General features: G+C 38.2%; 1 protein-coding gene across 3 annotated transcripts in view; it reads left to right on the top strand.

Moving 5' to 3' along the window:
* TLK2 (tousled like kinase 2) overlaps positions 1-24,937 on the top strand; it is a 125,093-nt gene that overhangs the window by 66,369 nt on the left and 33,787 nt on the right. For 2 of the 3 annotated variants that reach the window (XM_068978822.1, XM_068978823.1), the window contains exons 7-10: positions 6,889-6,984; positions 8,293-8,385; positions 11,867-11,977; positions 13,194-13,330. In XM_068978822.1, the coding sequence (XP_068834923.1) occupies positions 6,889-6,984; positions 8,293-8,385; positions 11,867-11,977; positions 13,194-13,330 (437 nt within the window). The remainder of the gene's footprint in view (positions 1-6,888; positions 6,985-8,292; positions 8,386-11,866; positions 11,978-13,193; positions 13,331-24,937) is intronic. The other variant, XM_068978824.1, reaches the window with a different exon arrangement.

Below are 24,937 nucleotides of genomic sequence, written 5' to 3' on the forward strand. Positions count from 1 at the left end.
TTTGTTACTTAGCTCATCTATTCACTTTTTAGAATATTGATACTCTTATCTTGTCATCAGTATTCTAAAAAGTGAATAGACGAGCTAAGTAACAAAATGCAGTTATTTGTCATCCTGGCGTGCTGCGATTCACGAGGTCGCAAAGAGTCGGACACGACTGAGTGACTGAACTGAACTGAACTATCTTGTCATATTAATTTTTCATGTTCTTTACTGCTTTTTCATTTTTATAGATGCAGTATCCTTTTAACCCTCTTTGAACATATTTTATTTTTTAAGTTGTTTTTATTGAATTCTCTGTTTTCTCTTGGATCAGGTTTTGTTTTTTCATGTTGGATCTTCACTTTGTGCTGTTGGTTTTCTTGAAAAATGTATCTTGCTTTAGTTGAATGAAATACTATTAGAGTGCTTTAGCATAGGTTATTGGCATGGATTTTTCCCTGCAGTGGCATTGTACTGCTTCCCAAATAGCCCTCCATTGGTGTGTGTGTGAGTGTTATCCCTGTGTAAGCATCTGGTCAGCTCTCAGCAGAAAAACCAGCTCCTTTACAAACATGGAAGTAAGGAGGGTGTTGTTCTGCCGGGTAACTCTTTAACTCTTAGCAGTGTATTCCACATATCCCTCCATTCTGTCAGTTGTAGGGGGCAGGGATACTGTGCTTTCTTTGCTATTTTCCTTAGGACACAATATTCACACCAGAAGCCCCTCCCCCTAGACTCACTCATTTTCCATTTTAAATATTTACATGTTTGTTTTTTTAATTTAAGAGACCAATTCTTGTGTTTTACCCTTGGTTCAGAAGCAGTAGTATCCATGGCTCTCACTATGCAAGGGAGAGATCAAGAGGGGACCTTGTTGTACTATATAGGTTTTAAATGTCTGATAATTGTTCCACGGGTCACTCCTGGTAAAGGTAAATCTCAGTGTGGGACTTTGGAGGAGTTCTCTTGAAAAGAACCAGCCTGTTTTACTGCTGGTGTTTTCAGCTGTGAATTTATTTTACTTTCTCTATCAGTCTGATCCCAAATGCTTTTGAATGTTTCATAAAATTTAAAGTTTTTAAAAATTTCTGATTCTTAATTCTCCTTTGTTTCTTAATGCTATTAGGGTTTCATTTAGAAAGAAAATCTTCCAAGAATCAGGAGGACTTTGGGAAATCTAGCCTGTAATTATGAATTAGAAGCCAATACTACTTCTCTAATTGGAACGAAGAACGCGGAAGTCTGGGAAGGATGTTTTGCCGAGTAAGGGTTGGACTAAATTTACAACTACAGTGGTTTGCTTAGCAAGGCCATCAGCTTCTCATTTCTTGAGAACATGATCCTGTAATTGTGGACTCAGGAGACTAAGCTCTCTTTGTTTTCCAGTGTTGCATTTCTAGTGTTTAACACAGGACCAGGCACAGAGGTTCATAATTAATACTGAATGAATGATAAGAATTAGAGTATTTTCATGGATTCACTTGTCACAGTAGGTCCTTATATTTTTGTAGTTCTCCTATCTTTTGTAAGTATTATTTTCATTTTCATGAGGATTTGCTTACTTCTGTCCCACTGACTCAGTTAACTTTCTGCAGTTTTTCTTCTTATCAGGGGCTGTTTATATGTACATTTTATAGAGAGCTTTAATTTGGAAACATCTCCTTGAATAACATTCTAGCACCCTTTGTTTGCTGAAAGAAAACTTAGAAATGAGCACATGTTAAAAAAGGAAAAAGCATTAAAAAAAAATAAAAAACCCATATCCCCAAATCTAGAAGTTTACAGAAAGAGACTTTTAGCCTGTCATGTGATTCTTGTTGGTGTTTATTATAAAAGCAGCTCAGTAATATTTAGAGATAGATTTTAAAAGGATAGGATTTTAAAAGCAATCTAATGATAACTGAAGGAGATAATGGTTATATCACAATGCAGTATAGTATGTGAGTTTTACAATCCTAACCCTTCATCAATAGGACGAGGTTAGGTTTGCCACATTGCAGGAAGAGTGGGGAACATTATCAGTTATTTAGACCCTCCTAAACCTGGCTCTAATCACTGCTCTGACATACAGGCTGTGTACATTGTTCTATCTCTTTCAGACTGACTCCTCATTTTTTACTTTTTGATCCCCACAACAATTCTCTCTTCCCCTTGGGTTCTTGTATGGAATGTGAGAACCTGGAATGACCCTATCGTCTCTTCTCTTTGACTGCTTATTTCCTTCAAATTTTAACTCTGATATTATTTTATCAAGGAATTCACCCTCAATTCATTAAGTTAGGTCAGGTACCTTGTTGTGTATGCTTATAGCACATATCCTTAATTGCAGTTTTGTATTATATGATTGTTTAACAGTTTCTGTCAAGTATTTATCCAGTGCTTAATACACCTTTTCTTGGTTTATGAGTTTCATAAGGCAGAGTGATGATTGGGCCTTTAGATTTTGTTTCTGTTTTTCTTGGCCATTGTGTCCTGAGCACCTAACACGATACTTAAGATGAGGATGTTTCAGTGAGTACTTGATGAATGAATAGATAAAAACGGAGATGATATTATCGCCTACCTTACAAGACTGTTGTGAGCTTTCGGTTTAGTTGAGTGTATGAAGTGCTTAGCTTGCTTGTGGCCTGTTCACAGCAGTACCCATAATGGCTGACGTGAGACAGTCATTGTACTGTGCTCATAGAGATTGGTTACTGTGGATGCAGACAGCCCTCAATTCTTATTCCCACACTGACTAGCTCTGTGACCCCACATAGGTGCTGAATATCTCAGATTTGCATTCTCTTTATCTATAAATGGAAATAGCAGCACCTCCTTATACGGTTTTGTAAGGTAATCCAAGTCTGTGCCCTGACCAGTAACGCTGAAGAAGCTGAAGTTGAATGCTTCTGTGAAGACCTACAAGACCTTTTAGAACTAACACCCAAAAAAGATGTCCTTTTCATTATAGGGGACTGGAATGCAAAAGTAGGAAGTTAAGAAACACCTGGAGTAACAGGCATATTTGACCTTGGAGTACAGAATGAAGCAGGGCAAAGGCTAATAGAGTTTTGCCAAGAGAACGCACTGGTCATAGCAAACACCCTCTTCCAACAACATAAGAGAAGATTCTACACATGGACATCCCCAGGTGGTCAATACTGGAATCAGATTGATTATATTCTTTGCAGCTGAAGATGGAGAAGCTCTATACAGTCAGCAAAAACAAGACCAGGAGCTGGCTGTGGCTCAGATCACGAACTCCTTTTTGGCAAATTCAGACTTAAATTGAAGAAAGTAGGAAAAACCACTAGACCATTCAGGTATGACCTAAATCAAATCCCTTACGATTATACAGTGGAAGTGAGAAATAGATTTAAGGGATTAGACAGAGTGCTTGAAGAACTATGGACATTGTACATATGGACAATGTTCATGACCTTGTACAGGAGGCAGAGATCAAGACCATCCCCAAGACAAAGAAATGCAAACAGCAAAATGGCTGTATAAGGAGGCCTTACAAATAGCTGTGAAAACAAGAGATGCAAAAAGCAAAGGAGAAAAGGAAAGATATACCTATTTGAATGCAGAGTTCCAAAGAATAGCACAGAGAGATAAAGCCTTCCTCAGTGATCAGTGCAAAGAAACTGAGGAAAACAATAGAATGGGAAAGACTAGAGATCTCTTCAAGAAAATTAGATTTACCAAGGGAACATTTCATGCAAAGATGGGCTCAATAAAGGGCAGAAATGATATGGACCTAACAGAAGCAGAAGATATTAAGAAGAGGTGGCAAGAATACACAGAAGAACTGTACAAAAAAGATCTTCACGACCCGGATAATCACGATGGTGTGATCACTCACCTAGAGCCAGACATCCTGGAATGCAAAGTCAAGTGGGCCTTAGGAAGCATCACTATGAACAAAGCTAGTGGAGGTGATGGAATTCCAGTGGAGCTGTTTCAAATCCTGAAAGATGATGCTGTGAATGTGCTGTACTCAATATGCCAGCAAATTTGGAAAACTCAGCAGTGACCGTAGGACTGGAAAAGGTCAGTTTTCATTCCAATCCCAAAGAAAGGCAATGCCAAAGAATGCTCAAGCTGCCACACAGTTGCACTCATCTCACATGCTAGTAAAGTAATGCTCAAAATTCTCCAAGCCAGGCTTCAACAATACACGAACTATGAACTCACAGGTGTTCAAGCTGGTTTTAGAAAAGGCAGAGGAACCAAGGATCAAATTGCCAATATCTGCCAGATCATCAAAAAAGCAAGAGAGTTCTAGAAAAACATCTGTTCTGTTTTATTGACTATGCCAAAGCCTTTGACTGTGTGGATCACAATAAACTGTGGAAAATTCTGTAAGAGATGAAATACCAGACCACCTAACCTGCCTTTTGAGAAATCTGTATGCAGGTCAGGAAGCAACCGTTAGAACTGGACATGAAACAACAGACAGGTTCCAAGTAGGAAAAGGAGTACGTCAAGGCTGTATATTGTCACCCTGCTTATTTAACTTATATGCAGAGTACATCATGAGAAACACTGGACTGGAAGAAACACAAGCTGGAATCAAGATTGCCGGGAGAAATATCAATAACCTCAGATATGCAGATGACACCACCTTTATGGCAGAAAGTGAAGAGGAACTAAAAAACCTCTTGATGAAAGTGAAAGAGGAGAGTGAAAAAGTTGGCTTAAAGCTCAACATTCAGAAAACGAAGATCATGGCATCTGGTCCCATCACTTCTTGGGAAATAGATGGGGAAACAGTGGAAACAGTGTCAGACTTTCTTTTTTGGGTTCCAAAATCACTGCAGATGATGACTGAAATCATGAAATTGAAAGACGCTTACTCCTTGGGAGGAAAGTTACGACCAACCTAGAAAGCATATTAAAAAGCAGAGACATTACTTTACCAACAATGGTCCGTCTAGTCAAGAGTATGGTTTTTCCAGTAGTCATGTATGGTTGTGATAGTTGGACTATAAAGAAAGCTGAGCACCGAAGAATTGATGCTTTTGAACTGTGGTGTTGGAGAAGACTCTTGCGAGTCCCTTGGACTTCAAGGAGATCCAGCCAATCCATCTTAAAGGAATCAGTCTTGGGTGTTCATTGAAAGGACTGATGTTGAAGCTGCAACTCAAATACTTTGGCCACCTGATTCGAAGTGTTGACTCATTTGAAAAGACCGTGATGCTGGTAAAGATTGAGGGTGGGAGGAGAAGGGGACGACAGAGGATGAGATGGTTGGATGGCATCACCGACTCAATGGACATGAATTTGGGTAAACACTGGGAGTTGGTGAAGGACAGGGAGGTCTGGTGTGCTGCGGTTCATGGGGTCACAACGAGTTGGACATGACTGAGCAACTGAACTGGAGGACTACTGGTGATCATGGCAGTAATTGCTCAATAGGTGATGATTATACATTGTTTTAAATTTAACGAATAAAGAAATAATTAAAGAAATATTTAGGAAGTACCAGATGAAACTTACATTATGTCGAAACACTTTCTGGTGAGATGATATTTCCATTAGCCCATAATCCCCAGAATATCCAGTATTTTGTAATTATGTCTAATTATGTATTATAATAGGTTGTACTATGTTGAGTGCAATTTTGTTTTTAAAAGGACTCTGGAGTAATGGTCTTCCTTGACTTATGATGGGATTAGGTCACGAGTTGAAAATATCATTCGTAAATCAAAATAGATTTAATATACCTCACCTACCGAATATATCATAGCTCAGCCTTGCTTACCTTAAATGTGCTCAGAACATGTACATTAGCCTGCAGTCACCTAACACAGAGTCTATTTTATAATATAGTGGTGAATCTCATGTAATTTGTTGAATACTGAAAGTAAAAATCAATATGGTTGTCTGGGTGTATGGCTGTCAGTGTATCTGGTTGTTTACCTTCATGACTCTGTGGCTGACTGGGAGCTGTGGCCTGCTGCTGCTGCCTGGCATCATGAGAGAGTACTGTGTCACATGTTACTAACCCAGGAAAAGGTCAAAATTCAAAATTTGAAGTACCATTTCTACTGAACGTATTGCTTTCGCACCATCATAGAGTTGAAAACTTAAGTGGAACCATTGTTAAGTTGGTGACCGTCTGTATAATGATTGCATACTCTTTAACAGTTGAATTATATTAAGTCCCAAACCTTCTAAATTTGAAAGTGCCTTAGAATGCCCCATTATTTATGTGTAAAATGTCACAGTAAACAAGTGACAATATTGTAAATCGGCCAGAATTTTTGGCCCACTGTGTGTTTCTGGATGAAGTTTGAGGGTCTTGGATGCTCTTCTGAATAGAAGTTCCCAGTCCTTTCTACTTGGAGTCATGAGCGTCCCTTGTGCTTGAGTGCTTCACCAGCCTGTCCTGCGAAAGCACGTTTACATTTGACTCTTAAGACATATGGGTTTGGACTGACTGCTCAGGTTCACTTTGATGTGGAATTTTTTTAATAGTCCATACTATGTGTTACATCATTTGAGACTGGTTTAATCAGATTCAGAACTGTGGATCCAGAGGGCCACCTGTAACGTTACCTGTGGATTTTTGACTGCCTGGTGGGGGGAGGAAGGTGGGTGGTCAGCGCCCTTAACCCATGTGTTTTTCAAGCATCAGTTGTACCTTGAAAAGGACATTTACATACTTAATTTCCATATTGTAAAAATTCATTTGTAAGCATTTGGTGTTTTAAACTATTTACGGTAAAATGGTCTAAGCCACCATGTCAAGCCCTTACTTTTCATTTGAATTGTGTATGTTTTTCATCTTGGCTCCATGGCCCTGAGTCTTGGCTTTCATCAGAAAGTATTTGTTTTATGTAATTGTTTGCATCCGTACAAATGTTCATGGAGAGAGATGGAAGACTTCTTGTGATTGGTGGTACACCTTTATTCCAGGCTCAGCAAAACAGTCCCTCATCTACAGGATCGGGCAACACAGAGCATTCCTGCAGCTCCCAGAAACAGATCTCCATCCAGCACAGGCAGACCCAGGTAGGTCAGCGGTTGATAAACAGGGAGGGAGAGAACTGCTTCGGAGTGAATGCCAACACTACATGTAAAATCTGGGTCTCCTCTCTCCCTTTATTTCTCTGACTTCATCTCATTTTTGTGTGTCTTATATTCAGAACTTGCATTATGAATATTTCGAGTCTTTTGGAAGGTGCTTTTAACTTTTTGAGGTGTTTCTTTGCCTTTCTGATGTATTCAGAAAGATTATAGACAGAAATGATTATATTGCAGCATGGTGTTACGGAAAAAAGCACTTGTTTTGGAGAACTTACGACCCCGATTCAGGTTCTAACTCTGCAACTTACGCTTTATCTTTTGGGGCCTCATTTTTCTTCAGTTCAAATTATCTATAAAATGTGGTTGATTATCATCATCTTTGTGTCTACAAAACACTTGTTGGCACAGTACTTACGGTAGGCGGCAGTGAATCTTTTTTATTGAAATATAGTTGATTTAGAATATTGTGTTAATTTCACATGCATAGCAAAGTGATTGGTTATACATATATATATATGTATGTGTCTGTATTTTTTTTTCTGATTCTTTTTCCATTATGCTTTATTACAAACTATTGAATATAGTTCCGTGTGATGCACAGTAAACCCTTGTTTTAAACTTCTTTAACATGTGGCACACCAACATAATTCTTCCTTAAACAGTCTTCAGAAACTCCTTAATTTAGGGAATGTTGTGAATATTCAAAGATAATATCTGTGAAAAGGGTAATGGATATACCCTCCGTTTTGTTGTGTTGAGCTCCTGTTGGTACCTTGTTGCCTTCAAGACAGGATGCCTGGCAATCTAGGAGAATTTCTTAAGTCACAAGCACTAAACAGCCCTCAGGAGCAGATTTTAATCTTATTTGAGTTAAATTTATGAATAGTTGAATAGACTTATGTAGTTGAGCATTCATCTCTCTTCTTCCGGTCGCTCTGTTTCCACTAGGTGGCATGTTTGTTCTTTAGAGATTTGGGTCCTTTCTCCTCTGATGACCTTTTCTGTTCAAAGTTAGTTTCGTTTCTAGAGAGTATGTTTCTTGACTGTTCAGTGCACAGTATTTTGAGAATTCATATATTTTATTCCAGAGTTAATGTATTTTTGAAGGGCAAGTATAGCAGAACGTCATGCTTAAAGAATGAGATGAGAAAGGCAGATTTAATTTCTTGAGCCATGTGATTCCAGGCTAGTTGTGTCGTCAAGTGCTTTTTTTCAGAAAAGTAATGAGAAAAATGTGATGACATGTAATATTTTGAGATTAATCCTAAGTTTGTTTTCTGCTTATCTCTGTAGTCTGACCTCACAATAGAAAAAATATCTGCACTAGAAAACAGTAAGAATTCTGACTTAGAGAAGAAGGAAGGAAGAATAGATGATTTATTAAGAGTAAGTATGAAAATGTCATACGAGATTTTATAACAAGCACTGATTGATTTATCTATATTTATATGTGTGAATTACGTGCATATCATAGAGATAATTACTGTAACCAAATAATAAAGTTAAAATGTAGACATTTGGATATTTTCCTTTGATCTGAGGGAATCTGAGTAGGTAATGAGGATCAAACTATATTCCAAACAGTATCTTTACATTGGACATCTTAATTGTAGAATTTTAGTATTTAAATATATACTAGAGGACTATATCTGTGGAGAGTTGAAGCTGTGAGAATATGTATATAGAGTGTTGTTTTCACATTTCAGGGAAAATGTTTTTTTAATGTCTTTGAATTTTTTTAAATTTTATTGATTTTTTAAAATTGGAATAAAATTGCTATGTTGTATTAGTTTCTGCTGTACAATGAAGTGAGTCAGCTGTGTGCATACATACATCCCTTCCCTCTTGGACCTCCCCCCACCCCCCATCCCACCCCTCTTGGTCATCACAGAATAGAGCTGAGCTTCCTGTGCTTTACAGCAGCTTCCCATTAGCAGTCTGTTTTACACGTGGCAGTATATATGTGTCCATCCCAGTCTCCCAATTTGTCTCACCCTCCCATTCTCCTCCTCACCCCCCACACCCCACCCGCCGTCACATATCCATTCTCCATGTCTGTGTCTCTATTCCTGCTCTGGAAATAGGTTAATCTCTACCATTTTTCTAGATTCCACATATATGTGTATTTGAATTTTAAAAACTATTTCACAAGTACTTTTCAGTCCTGGTTTTGCATTTTATGTCTTTTATAACCTATTCATCTAAAGTGTTTTGTGCTCACAATAGAAACTTTAAAAGTAGCCATATGGAGTTAAAAATATACCTCTAGAAAATATACAATGATTTTTTTTAAAATTTTAATTTTATTGGAGTATGATTGATTTACATTGTTATGTTTCAGATGTATAGCAAACTAATTCAGTTGTACATATATTCATTCTTTTTTAGATTCTTTTCTCATATAGATTATTGCAGAATATTGAGTAGAGTTCCTTGTGCTATACAGTAATACCATGATATTTTCTGAAATAATTTTTTAATATACAGTTTGGCATATTGACTCACCCTTTTAAAAATATTTTAAGGTTTATTGTTTTCTTATTGTAAAAAGCAATACATACTCTTTATAATAAATTTGGAGAATAGTAAAAATACTAAAAAAAATAAAATGACACCCATAATTCCATTAACTGCAATTAAAACATTTGGTATATTTACTATAGTAATTTTCTATCTATTTATAGCATATAAAAATTTTAAGAAATTATTTATTTTTATTTTTTGGCCACATCACCCAGCATACAGGATTGCAGTTCCCCAGTCAGGGATTCCCATGTAGTGGAGGCATGAAGTCTTAACTGTTGGACTGCCAGCGAAGTCCCTGTAGCATGTACATAAATGCATCTATACATAAACGCTACCAATTTGTAAATAAAATTGGCTAACATTTTAATCTCCAGTGTTTTTATTATTCACAAGCTGATGTTCCCTTTTCTATTCAGAAACATTTTTCCTTAGGCCTGGTGGTTTTGTTTCTTAGTTTGCTCTTCTCCATCCTTCAGTGAGAAGAGCCATGTTTAAACTCAGTACCTATTTTCCATCTTTCATTGTTAGCATGTATGCTTGCTTGGTGTTGCTCTTAACGTCTCTTCTTTTCACTTGGGTGCTCGTTGAATTGCCAAGGTTTATAATTAGATATTGTGTGTTTATAGAAATCTTAGTCTAGTTGTCTAATCTAAACCAAAAAATTAAAATTTTTGGCCAGGGTAGCTCTGCTGAGCTACAAAAGGATCATGGGCTTGTCTTCTTCTTCATCATCTAATTTTCTTAAGATTGAGAAGATGGAGTAAGTGAAAAACTGACCCTAACTTAGGATTCTTTTGGGAGTTTTAAAAATATGGTTTTATTTCCCAGGAAGCAGTATGTCCTCTTTACCACTTCCAACTTTCTAATCCTTTGTTTTCTGAAGATTGTAGTCTTTCTTTGGATCTAGAACAGTGCCAATGGAATGGTTATGTCAAAAAAGAACACACAAAGGAGAGATGCCGTTTTTTCAAATTGATGAGAGCTTGTGTTTCTGATTCAGAGGGACGGGGGAATAAACACTGCTCTTTACGCCTCCTTTCACACAGGCATGGACCGTTGATTGAGTTTTTCCATTTTAGTTAGATGTTTGGGTAAGACTGCATCAGGAGCTGCTAGTCAGGTGCTATTTTAAACCTGAACACAAAATCATTAGTGTTGGAAACCACAAAAAATTTAGAGTTCTTACGATTTAAAATAAATTGCCAGAGACTGTTGAGTCCATAAATTTGATTGTAGATTTTAATGGATGTTACAGGATCGCACAGAGTCAGACACAACTGAAGCGACTTAGCAGCAGCAGCACCTTCCAAAAGTAGATTGAACTTCATATATACATATTACATGATCTTTGGCTTGCAGGTTTTTTAAGTATGAATTAGTCATATTTAACCAAATGTCCTTGTACTTGGCCTTTGGTAATGTGGTCCATAGAACCCATGAGCTCTCTTAGAAGAACTAATAGGAAGAGATTATGAGGAAAGCAGATACTTGGAGATGGAAACTGTTGCACAGTGGTCACATTAAAATGAAGCTTCAAAGTCTCAAAAATTGAGTGTGCTATAGTATCATTTATTTGCCAAAAGAGTAGATATCTTTTGTTTAACACAAGAGTAAACTCAGGAGTTGCAAGTCAAAATTGACCTGGGGTTAGTGGTTCTTTGCTTCTCTGTTATTGTAGGAGTCTTGAATCTTTCAAAGTATTTAGCCCACCCTTCTGATCACAGCTAAATCAACTGTGTGTTTACATTCTGGTTTTCTTGAACCAAGACCTTGTATTCAGCTTGTTTGTTAGTTCTATCTTCTGTGGGCATGGGTGTGCCTGGCTTCTCTGGTAAGAAACATTTATGTAAATCCATGTTTCTTCTTGGGAAGGAAGAACAGAAGAGCAACAATTGAACGTAAAGAACATTATATGTTGTTTTTTTGGTAGTGCTTATTCACCCGTTGTAAGTATTTAATCTATAAATGCTTAGAAGTGCTATTTATATGAATTCTAAACATCTCATTCATGATAGATTTCTTCTTTTATTTTGTGACAGTATTAGCATGTGTGGGGTACTGGATTTATCTGTAACTGGCTTTGGGGAGGAGTAAAGTATGACCAGTAGAAAAACATCCTAAGTAACAGAATTCATCTTTAATAAATGATAAGTTTATTAAAAGAAAATCAAGGAACAAAGTATTTACCTTCTTTTTTTAAAGACATAGTTACTCTTACCTCTTTAAATCTCAATTTTGCTTATAATTTCGCAAAAGAAATGCTTTTCAGACTCCCTAGAAACTGCTTTTGTATTAATCTGTCTTCCTTGGAGCTAATTTAAGGAAATTTTTTCCACTGAAGGCCAACTGCGATTTGAGACGGCAGATTGATGAACAGCAAAAGATGTTAGAGAAATACAAAGAACGATTAAATCGATGTGTGACAATGAGCAAGAAACTCCTTATAGAAAAGGTAAGTGATTAGTAATGGCCTCAACTCTGTATCCCAAGATGCTTAGGGTGTGCCATTGTTGTGACTTCTAACTTTTTACCTGAAATGAAAGTATTTCAAAGTAGGAAAGGACTGACCACAGCCTTAGTTCTCTGTCTTATGTGGGCATGGGTGTGCCTAGCTTCTTTGGTAAGAAACATTTATGTAAATGCATGTCTCTTCTTTGGAAAGAACAAAAAACCAACAAAGGGCTTTTGGGTTTAGGAAAGGGCTACTGGGGTAGCCATAGTGTTAAAGACCCCACCTGCCAAATGCCAATGCAGAAGACTCAAGAGGTTTGATCCCTGGATTGGGAAGATCCCCTGGAGTAGGAAATGGCAACCTACTTCAGTATTCTTGCCTGCAAAATTCCATGGGCAGAGGAGCCTGGTGGGCAATAGTCTATGGGGCTGCAAAGAGGCAGACACGACCGAGTGACTGAGCATACAGCACATCCTATTACTAATACAGACATTTAGCAATAGTTTTATGTCCATTTCGGAAATGGTATTTAGAGTAATTTATTTATATAATAATGTGATAATTAAGTGTTTTGTATTTTAAAAAACTAGTTGGCAATTACTTGTATATGATTATTTAATTGGCTGATGCCTCCTTTATTATATTAATAGTAACTGATTAGTTGCAATTTGCCTTTAATATTTATTATAATTATTATAATTAATTGTTTATTATATATCATAAATAACTAATGTCTTAAAATTTGTAAAACATATCTCTAGTACTTATTTATCTTACAGTGAAAGTTTGAAGATGACAGTACTTCCTAATGAAATGATTATAAGCTAGAGGTTTGAGACAGACTAGTGGTTTTTTTTTTTTGCTGAAATCTTTGAAATGCTATTAAAGGGACAGGGAACACTGATAAAAAGTGAAATGAATCATTTTCTTAATGTCAAAGATACTGAGGAGAACTTTGCTTCATCTCTTAATTCATTAATTTGATAGAAGGGAAATTCCACATTTATAACAGAAATGTATATGTTAGTATATGTTAATATAGAATGCTTGTGGGTTATATAAAATGTTTATAGCTTTAGGGTACTTCCTGAAATCAGTGTAGATTTAGCCAGTTGACCTAAACTTTGAGCAGCATAGTACAAAAAACAAACATAGTGCTGCCTCTGAGTTCTCATAGGAAAATACAATTATTTTCTATTTGTCCTTTTCCCCTAAGTCAAAACAAGAGAAGATGGCATGTAGAGATAAAAGCATGCAAGATCGCTTGAGACTGGGCCACTTTACCACTGTCCGACACGGGGCTTCGTTTACTGAACAGTGGACAGATGGTTATGCTTTCCAGAACCTTATTAAGTAAGTGAATTGTGATGATGAAGTTGAGAATTGAAAAGTTGGTTTGGATTTTTAAATTTTTTCGTAATTGTAGTCATTAATATCTTAATAGTGGTAGTCTTCTTTTCATTCAGTTTTGTCTCCACATGTGTAAAGAATTGTAAGGAATGAGATAAAGTCCTGAAAAAAATGGCAAATAATCAGAGGAATAAAAAAACAAGTTCTATATTAAAGCTTAAAAAAATCAGAATTGCCAAAACTAAGGAAGAAAAAGCTAAGACTTGACTTGATATCATTTTAATTATGTAATCAGTTTTCATTAGGAGCCTGCCCACTCCCAGCATTTATTCTGGGTCCACAGAAGACTGAAATAGGCAAAGACCCAAGGAAGGATTTCCTGAGTTTGGTAGAAAACAAAACCTTGGAAGAATGTATAAGACATGTTCCTGGGGCTCTTTAAGGGGAGAGTATCCAGTCAGCAGAGATAGTCACCTTCTTGAAGATGAGCATTGAGCCAGCGGTCAGGCTGGTGAGCAATCCCACTGCCTGTGCCTGTCAATAACTTGGAATCTTGAGCCCTCCTTCACTTTATTATAACTTTGGTTTAAAACATTCAAGTATTTACTCCAAGGAGGAAATTAACATTTAAAATCCTAAAATTCCAACTGCATAAATAGCTAATGTCAGCTCAGGACTTTAAAAAAGAAGTCTTAAAAGTTGTGATACCTTTTGGTGTATCTTACTTATTTTGATTTTGTAGATCGTTTCCGTTTGAGACTGGGTTGTGGTGAGTGGCACATTGTATTTTTAATCATGGGCTCTCACACTTCTGACCTGTAGTTTACTGTAGGTTCAAGGGTTCCATAGACTGCCTATCCTACCTTTTTTTTCTTGGTGAAATAACATATTGGGCATTGATTGGAGAGGATAGAACTACTTTTGAATACTAATGAAACATAAATAAATTTGTCTGAAAGAAAAGTACAGATACTGGTATTATTAATAATATTTTGTTAATGGGAATTCCTTGGCAGTCTTGTGGTTAGGACTCAGTGTTTTCACTGCCAGAGCCCAGGTTTGATCCCTGGTTGGGGAACGAAGATCCTGCAAGCTGCCCCGTGTGGCATGGCCAAACTGAAACAAACAAACATTGTGGAAACCTACCTCTGGATTATAGTCGGTGCTTTATGTGTGATACATGTGGTATCCACGCTGAGCTGTCTGTGCTCAGGTGATAGCTCAGGTTAACAGAGTTGCACTAGGGCAGTATAAACAGCTGCCGCATAGAGGCATGAAGTCTATTCCTCAACACCCTGACTGTGATGAGCAAATTGCCCTGGAAGTGGCTCTCCATCCAATTTTGTCAGAATGGGATGGAAGATAAAACATATCCCCCATGATTGGCCAAAGTCACTTAATGCTCACACTGAGTCCCAGGTGTGATAATGCCTCCTACTAGTCCATAACAATGGTTACTCTTCAGATGGCAGTTTTTAAAACGTCTAAAGACTTGAACCTGAGTGGTTAGCGGATTTGTTTAGAGATATAAAATGTAATTACTTTTAAGATGTGATTGTAGTTTTTGCTGATAGCAGCAAATATTTATCTTTTTATTCTATAAGCAGCCTGTTGCCCAGAAGGTTCTGGAAATTGTATATAGTTAGAGTACAAAAGGAGGACTTTGCTGTAGAGCCATCAGACCAGAGAATTTGGTATTATCTACATGAGATCCCTAACCAGAGTTGTTTCTCCAAAGTGGATAGTATTTTTTTTTTTATGATTTTAAGTAATATAAATTGCAAACTATCCATCTCTCTTTTTGGGAAGCTGTTTCTGGCTGATATCTTTTTTTATTTGCTTGTTTGTTTTTTGGCCACACTGGAGAATCCCAGGGACAGGGGAGCCTGGTGGGCTGCCGTCTGTGGGGTCACACAGAGTTGGACACGACTGAAGCGACTTAGCAGCAGCAGCAGCACAGCTTGTGGGATCTTAGTTCCCTGACTAAGAACTGAACCTTGGCAGTAAAAATGCCGAGTCTTAACCACTGGATCACCAGGAATGTGCTCTGGCTGATATCTATTAATTTTAGGTATTTTAATAATATCTTCTAAAGTTGTGCTTTAATAAACCAATTTCTTTTCTTAATTTTAATGCAGAATAGAAGTTCTTTAGTTGTAGAAGGCTGTAGCTGATATCCTTACAAATGATAATTATCTGTGTATAAGAAGCTCTGTGACACATAATTTGGTGGGTAAGGTACTGAACACCAGGTTGCAGTATTAGTTTTTCTAGAAAGAGCAAACCTCTTGACAGTAAAAATTTAATCAAGTGATCAAATATAGTCTGAACAGGAGCCTCAACACAGTTCTTTTATTCTCAGTTTGTACCTTGGCTCTATTTTGAGTGATCTTTATTAAGATCCTAAAACAGATTTGCTGTCTAATAAAAAGATCACAAAAGATTTGTAATGATTTTTGACCAAGTTAGTAAGTTTTTCTGAAAGGTATTTTTGAACCTGTTGAAAAAGTAACATATTTTTATAGTTCTGAGAAGTTAGTTACCATAAATACTGTTGTTATTCAGTATATAACTTTTTTATTTAAACAAGTCTTGAACGCTCAAATAGTCAATGGCAAGGCAATAAAAACATTATTATTAAGATTTTCTTTATATTGACATAAACAACATTAAAATAAATATGGGGATTTGACCTGTATACAAAACTGTGGCTGCTTAAGATGTGGATCGTCAGAGGGAGTAAATGAAATTTTATAGCATCATTGTCCTAGTCCATGAATATATTCTGGTGTATAAGGAATTACAGAATTCCATTTTAAAGTGGTTTCATGTGAACCATCTGATTCTTGGCATATGACCCATAGTAAGTGATAACGCCTTTTATAATTTTTTATTGAAATATAGTTGATTTACAGTATTCCAGATGTACAGCAAAGTGATTCAGTTATAGTTATATATATGCATTTGTTTTCAGATTCTTTTCCATTGTGAGTTATTGTAAGATATTTACTATAATTCCCGGTGCTATACGTAGGTTCTTGTTGTTTATCTATTTTATATATAGTAGTGTGTATTTGTTAACCTGAAATTCCAAATTTATCCCCCCATCCTTCCCCTTTGCTAGCCATGTTTGTTTTCTATGTCTGTGAGTCTATTTCTGTTTTGTAAATAAGTTCATTTGTATCATTTTTTAAAAATTCCGCATATAAGTGGTATCATATGATATTTAGAGAGACAACTCTGTTGATTCTATAAGTATCAGTTCTCCCTTGGGTGGTATGTACCAGTTTGCAGTAGACACAGAACATGAAATCCTGAGACTCTTAAAAAATTCTTACCTGGGATATTCAGGTACTATCTGTAGTTCACCACTAAAATTACTTTGGTCAAAATAATATCTTCAAATAACATGCATTTGTTTTTTTAAATCTGTTCAGTTATGATACAGTTTTGCTATGGAGGGTACATAGACTCGTTTCCTGGGTTTCCCTGGTGGCTCAGAAGGTAAAGAATCTGCCTGCAATGCAGGAGACTTGGGTTCGATTCCGTGGAGAAGGTAATGGCTTCCCACTCCAGTATTCTTCCATGGAGAATTCCATGGACAGAGGACCTTGGCGGACTGCAGTCCATGGGGTGGCAAGGAGTTGAACATTCAGAAAACTAAGATCGTGGCATCTGGTCCCATCTCTTCATGGGAAGTAGATGGGGAAACAGTGTCAGACTTTATTTTGGGGGGCTCCAAAATCACTGCAGATGGTGATTGCAGCCATGAAATTAAAAGATGCTTACTCCTTGGAAGGAAAGTTGTGACCAACCTAGATAGCATATTGAAAAGCAGAGACATTACTTTGCCAACAAAGGTCCATCTAGTCAAGGCTATGGTTTTTCCTGTGGTCATGTATGGATGTGAGAGTTGAACTGTGAAGAAAGCTGAGTGCCGAAGGATTGATGCTTTTGAACTGTGGTGTTGGAGAAGACTCTTGAGAGTCCCTTGGACTGCAGGGAGATCCAGCTAGTCCATTCTAAAGGAGATCAGTCCTGGGTGTTCTTTGGAAGGACTGATGCTAAAGCTGAAACCCCAGTACTTTGGCCACCTCATGCAAAGAGTTGACTCATTGGAAAAGACTCTGATGCTGGGAGGGATTGGGGGCAGGAGGAGAAGGGGACGACAGAGGACGAGATGGCTGGATGGCATCACTGACTCGATGGACGTGAGTCTGAGTGAACTCCAGGAGTTGGTGATGGACAGGGAGGCCTGGCGTGCTGCGATTCATGGGGTCGCAAAGAGTCGGACACGACTGAGCAACTGAACTGAACTGAGCAACTAACACTTTCATTTCCGAAATCATTTCCTAGGGCTACCATCACTAAATACCATAAACTGGGTGGTTTAAAACAACATAAGTTTAATTCTCTCACAGTTTAGGACGTCAGAAACCTTAAATCAAGGTGTTGGCAGGGCCGCTCCTTCTGTGGCCTCCAGGGAGGGTCCTTGGTTAGTGTGCAGTGGCTTGCAGCAGCGTAGCTCAGTCTGCCTCCGCTTCACACGGTGTTCCCCTGCATGTCTTCCTTTCTCAGGAGGACACCAGTCAAATTGGGTTAAGGGCCCACCCTACTCCAGTATGACCTTATTTTAACTAAGTAAATCTTCAGTGACCCTATTTCCAAAGGTTATAATCTGAGGTACTGGGGATTAGCACTTTAACATGTCTTTTTGGGTGGCACAGTTCAACTGATAATGGTACTTAAGACTGATTTTATAACTGACAAATAATGGCTTGTTGTTTATTTATTTGGCTGCGCTGGTTCTTCATTGTGACATGTGGAATCTATTATATTTGTCTGACCAGGGATTGAACCCAGGCCCCCTGTATTGGGAGCCCGGAGCCTTAGCCACTAGGTTACCAGGAAAATCTCAATAATGACTTTTTAGAGTTACTTAGATTCGATTGACATAAATTTATCTAGTCATCAATACTTTTGTAAAAGATAGTACAAATATTCTTTCTGTGGGTGGTAAAAGGTGAGCATTCCCTAAAATTGATGAAATGGAAGAAACATTTAACAGTCAGGTCTATAAAAGGCACCGTGGAGAGAACAAGATGGCAGAGCAGTAGGTGGATGTGGAGTACATCTGTCTCCACAGACACATCAGCAATACACCTTCAGACACAGAAGTGCATGCAGAACACTAGCTGCGAGTGGACAGGAGGACCTGACCCGAGGAAAAGAATATATAGAACCACGCAAAACTTGGTAGGACCAAGGAACTAGGGGAAAGAAACAAGTGTTAGTAGGACCTGCCCTCGGCTGGTGGAACTGAAGCAGGAGTCTGATCCCCACATTGGGGCAGTTGTCTTGAGTCAGAGGAGAAACATTTATGGCTGAGAGTGAGCTGATCTGTGACAGCATAAATGGAATGAGAATCAGACAGTCCTTGCCACAGCCATACATATCCCGGACAGGGACGTGGTTCCCTGGAAGGCGCAGCAGCTGGGAGCTGGAGTTTAGAGGTTGAGGAGCAATCCTAGGGCGAGGGCTGCTGTTGACTGTGGAGAGACAGATTTGAGGGGATATGGGGGAGGAGATTGTGGTGGGAAATGCCTATGGAGGAAAGCCATTCAGCCATGGAAGCAAGGTGATGCTGCTGAGTCACGTGTAGTGGATGGAGCCATCGCCATAGCCTCTCTCCCTACACACCAGCATCAGCAGCTGAACAGTAGAGAGGCTGGCCCATCAGACCCTGACGTACTGAACTACAGACCTGGACCCCACCCAGGGTGGGTACCCCTTTAAGTGGCTGATGTGCTCATCTAGAGTAGGACCCCAGCCAGGTGGCCCTTCTCTGTGCCTGACGCACTGAACAACAGAGAAGGACCCCAGGCAAGGGAGCCCTCTTAGTGCCTGAACCAGCGGAGCTATGGAGAAAAATTGGCCAAAGAGACCTTCTGATCACCAGCTACAAGAGGCTCAAAAAAAAAAGACTCTGATACGGCCATAACTCCTGGGGCGGAGGCAGTCCATGTCTCTGCACACTTTGCCCCGCTAGGTGCAGGCCAAGCAGCTGCGCCACCTTCACGCTCAACTCTCACCAGGGCAGAGCTGCCATAGGCCAAAAACGTCTTTCCTCTATGCGCGCAGGGTTACTTCGGTCATGTCCAATGCTTTGCGACCCTGTAGACTGTGGCCTGCCAGGCTTCTGTGTCAGGATGGTGGGGTTCTTCAGGCAAGAATACTGGAGCATATTGGCCAATACTGGTTTCCATACCCTTCTAGAGCACTATATTTCCTGCTGCTCTAGCCTCCAACTCCCCTGAGTACCTGGTGCTGCCAGAACCCCTGTGACCCAAGCAGCTGCACCACCTCCACACTGGCCCTCACAGAGGAAAGCCCAAGTCCTCCAGGGCAGCCTCAGGGGCAAACCCCAGTGGATGACCCACATGCAGAAGTGGCAATAAAACCACCATTGAAACCCAGGGCAGTGTAGATAAGGAAGAAGACCCAAAACCTTCTAACCAGCTGTACAAACTGCAGATTAAATCCACGTGATCAACTAGGCAGACTCTGTCTATGGAATATATGAAAGGTCATTGAGAGCTCCCACGAAAGAAAACACTAGCTCTAATAGCCATGGACATTGGAGACAAAAACACCCAGGAGTAGGACCAGATTAGAATCTGAGCTGTCCCCACAACAGGTCCAGAGATCAGCACAGTGTTGGAGGGCATCCTAGGGAGGTGAGGTGGACTGTGACTCCCAGCGACCCTGACAGCACTGACTCAAGAAAAATATTTATTATTTTTATCTTTTGACTTGTTCCGTAGATTCTTTTGGATTTTTTTTCTTTTTGTTTCCTTTTTTACCCCCCTCTGTTGTAGTTGTTGATTTTATTGGCACTCAGTTCAGTTCAGTCGCCCAGTCGTGTCTGACTCTTTGCAACCCCATGAATCACAGCACGCCAGGCCTCCCTGTCCATCACCAACTCCCAGAGTTCACCCAAACTCATGTCCATCGAGTCGGTGATGCCATCCAGCCATCTCGTCCTCTGTCATCCCCTTCTCCTCCTGCCCCCAGTCCCTCCCAGCATCACAGTCCTTTCCAATGAGTCAACTCTTTGCATGAGGTGGCCAAAGTACTGGGGTTTCAGCTTTAGCATCAGTCCTTCCAAAGAACACCCAGGACTGATCTCCTTCAGAATGGACTGGTTGGATCTCCCTGCAGTCCAAGGGACTCTCAAGAGTCTTCTCCAACACCACAGTTCAAATGCATCAATTCTTTGGCGCTCAGCTTTCTTCACAGTCCAACTCTCACATCCATACATGACCGCTGGAAAAACCATAACCTTGACTAGATGGACCTTTGTTGGCAAAGTAGTGTCTCTGCTTTTCAATATGCTATCTAGGTTGGTCATAACTTTTTTTCCAAGGAGTAAGCGTCTTTTAATTTCATTGGCACTAGGAAATCTAATTAAGCTTTAGAGGTTCTTCAGTCACATTTTTTATTATTATAAACTTCTGCCTCTACATTGGGCTTTTGCAGTTCTGTGGATTTTTCCTTTTTTAAATTTCTTCTTCCTGTTTTTTTTCTTCCTTTTTCTTTTCTCTTTTTTATAATTTTAATTTTTAATTTTTTAAAAACTGTTGTATTTTTTCTACATTTATTCCTTTGTTTGCCTTTCCAACTGTTCTTTTCCCCTTGCAGTTAATCTTTAATGTATATAAACCTTCTTTATCTACCTCTGTTTCACTTTGCATATCGATTCTTTCTTTTCTTTCTTCCATTTCCTCTCAGCATATTTGTTTGTTTTGCTTTCATTGCTTTATTCCCCACTTGGCACCTTGCTTTAGTTTTGTTTTCCAGTTTGTGCTTTAGTTAGTTTTGTTCTTAACTAGTAAATATAATTTTTCATTTCCTTTGTTTGCTGGGTCAATATACTGTATTTTTGTTGGACTGTTTTGACTTTGCTCGTGGGTGTATATGTATATTCCATTATTTTAATTATTATTTGCCTGATTTTGTAACTGTCATTTGTCTGGGGTTCATCTTTAGTTTTTCATTTTGGATATTTGTTTTAATCTCACTTAATGCCATAACAAACTACTCGTGGAATCTTCATTCTTGACCAGATATCAAGCCCTGAGCCTTTGGAGTGGGAGCACTGACTCCAAGACCCTAGACAACCTGAGAACTAACCCTAGGGAGTATCAGATCATGAGAACTCACACAAAGGAAACCACTTGAATACAAGACCTGAATACAAACCAGATCATCAGCCGACAGGATTACCACCTCACTCAGCCTTGCCAGTCAGAGGAAAACAAACAAACAAACAAAAACTCAGCACAAATCTCGCCCTATAAGAAGCTTACACAAACCACCGGACCAACCTTAGGAGGGCAGAACCCAAAAGGAAGAAAGAATTCAACCTTGAAACCTGGGGAAAAAGAGACCTCAAACACAATAAGTTAAAAAAAAATAATGAAAAGGCAGAGAAATACTACACAAATGAAGGAACAAACTAGAAACACAGAAATCCAAATAAATGAAGAGGAAATAGGCAAACTACCTGAAAAAGAATTCAGAATAATGATAGTAAGGATGTTCAAAAACCTTGAAAACAAAACGTAGAAAATGTAAGAATCAATTTAAAAAGACCTAGAAGAATTAAAGAATAAACATACAAAGACAAACAACATGATTACTGAAACTAAAAATACTCTAGATGGAATCAATAGCAGAATATCTGAAGCAGAAGAAAAATCAGTAAGCTGGAAGATAAAATGGTGGAAATAGCTTCTGAAGAGCAGAATAAAGTAAAAAGAATGAAAAGAACTGAGGATAGTCTCAGAGCCCTCTGGGACAATCTCAAACCACCAACATTCGAGTTATGGGGGTCCCAGCAAAGGGAAAAAAGAAAAAGTGTGAGAAAATTTTTCCAGAGATTATAGTTGAAAATTTCCCCAACATGGAAAAGGAAATAGTCACTCAAGTCCAAGAGACACAAAGAGTCCCACACAGGATAAACCTAAGGAAAAACATGCCAAGACACATACTAATCAAAGTAACAAGAGTAAACACAATATGAAAAGCAGCAACAGAGAAGCAACAAGTAAAAAACAAGGGAGACCCCATATGCTTAACAGCTTATCTTTCAGCAGAAACTCTGCAGGACAGAAGGGGATGGCAGGATATATTTAAAGTACTAAAAGGGAAAAATCTACAACCAAGATTACTGCACCTGGCAAGGATCTCATTCAAAGTTGATGGAGAAATAAAAACAAGCAGACAAGCAAAAGTTAAGAGAATTTAGTACCACCAAACCAACTTTTCAACAAATGTTAAAGGGACTTATATAGTCAAGAAATACAAGAAAAGAAAAAAGATCGAGAAAATCAATGCCAAATAATTAAGAAAAGGGCAATAGGAACATATATATCAATAATTACTTTAAATGTAAATTGATTAAATGTTCCAACAAAAAGACACAGACTAGCTCTATGGATACAAAAATAAGACCCACATATATGCTGTCTACAAGAAACCCCCTATATGTGTCTAAAGACACAGAGAGACTGAGAGGATGGAAAAATATATTCCATGCAAATGGGAAGCAAAAGAAAGCTGTAGTAGCAATCCTCCTATCAGACAAAATAGGCCTTAAAATAAAGAAGATTATAAGAGATAAGGAAGGACACTACATCATGATCAAGGGGTCAATCCAGGAGGAAGACATAACAATTGTAAATATCTATGCACCCAACAGAGGAGCACCTCAATACATAAGACAAACACTTAACAGACATAAAAGGAGAAACTGACAGTAACAAAATAATAGTAGGAAACTTTAACAACCCACTCACACCAATGGACAGATCATTAAAACAAAATTAATAAGGAAACACAAGTTTTAAATGATACATCAGATGAGATGGATCTCATTGATATGTTCAGGATTTCCATCCAAATGCAGAAGAATACACCTTCTTCTCAAGTGCACATGAAACATTCTCCAGGATAGACCACATCTTGGGTCACAAATCAAATCTCAGTAAATTTAAGAAAATTGAAATTATATCAAGTATCTTCTCCGACCATAGCACTATGAGATTAGATATCAGTTACAAGAAAAACACTTTAAGAAACAGAAATACATGGAGATTAAACAATATGTTTCTAAAGTCAACAGATTACTGAAGAAGTCAAAAGGGAAATAATAAAATATCTAGAAACAGATGACAGTAAAAATAGAACAACTCAAAACCTACAGGATGCAGGAAAAGCAGTTCTAAGAGGGAAGTTTATAGCAGTACAATCCTACCTAAAGACACAAGAAAAACATCGAATAGACATCCTAACTTTACACCTAAATCAAGTGGGAAAAACAACAACAACAAAAACCACCAAAATTAGCAGAAGGAAAGAAATCATAAAGATCCAAGCAGAAATAAATGAAAAAGAAATGAAAGAAACAATAGTAAAGATTAATAAAACTAATAGCTGTTCTTTGAGAAGATAAAATTGACAAGCCTTTAGCCAGACTCATCAAGACAAAAAGAGAGAAGAATCAAATCAACCAAATTAGAAATGAAAAAGGAGAAGTTACAACAGACAATGCGGAAATACAAAAGATTATAAGAGACTATTTGAACAACTATATGGAAATAAAATGGATAACCTGGAAGAAATGGACAGATTCTTAGAAAAGTTCAATCTTCCAAGACTGAACCGGGAAGAAATAGAAATTATGAACACCCCAATTACAAGCACTGAAATTGAAGCTGGGATCAAAAATTTCCCAAAACACAAAAGCCCAGGACCAGATGGCTTCACAGGAGAATCCTATCAAACATTTAGAGAAGAGCTAATGCCTATCCTTCTAAAACTCTTTCAAAAAATTACAGAGGAAGGAACACTTCCACACTCATTCTACGAGGCCACCATCACGCTGATACCAAAACCAGACAAAGACAACATACAAAAAAGAAAACTATAAGCCAGTATCATTGATGAGCATCGATGTTAAAGTCCTCAACAAAATTCTAGCAAACAGAATTCAGCACATTACACAGCTCATACACCAGGACCAAGTCGGGTTTATTCCAGGGATGCAAGGATTCTTCAATATATGCAAATCAATCAATGTGATACACCATATTAACAAATTGAAAGATAAAACCATATGATCATCTCAATAGACGCAGAAAAAGCCTTTGACAAAATTCAGCACCCATTAATGATCAAAGCTCTTCAAAGAATGGGCATAGAAGGAACCTACCTCAACATAGTAAAGGCCATATATGATAAACCTAGAGCAAACATTATTCTCAATGGTGAAAAACTGAAAGCATTCCCCCTAAGATAAGGAACAAGACAGGGGTACCCATTTTCACCACTATTCACATAGTTCTGGAAATCCTAGATACAGCAGTCAGAGAAGAAAAAGAAATAAAAGGAATCCAGATTGGAAAAGAAGTAAAGCTCTCATCGTTTGTAGATGACATGATACTGTATGTAGAAAACCCTAAAGATAGTATCAGAAAATTATTAGAGCTAATCAGTGAATTTAGCGAAGTTGCAGGATATAAAATCAATACACAGAAATTACTTGCA

Source organism: Capricornis sumatraensis, chromosome 8 (assembly GCF_032405125.1).
Source record: "Capricornis sumatraensis isolate serow.1 chromosome 8, serow.2, whole genome shotgun sequence".
Classification (NCBI taxonomy): Eukaryota; Metazoa; Chordata; class Mammalia; order Artiodactyla; family Bovidae; genus Capricornis; species Capricornis sumatraensis.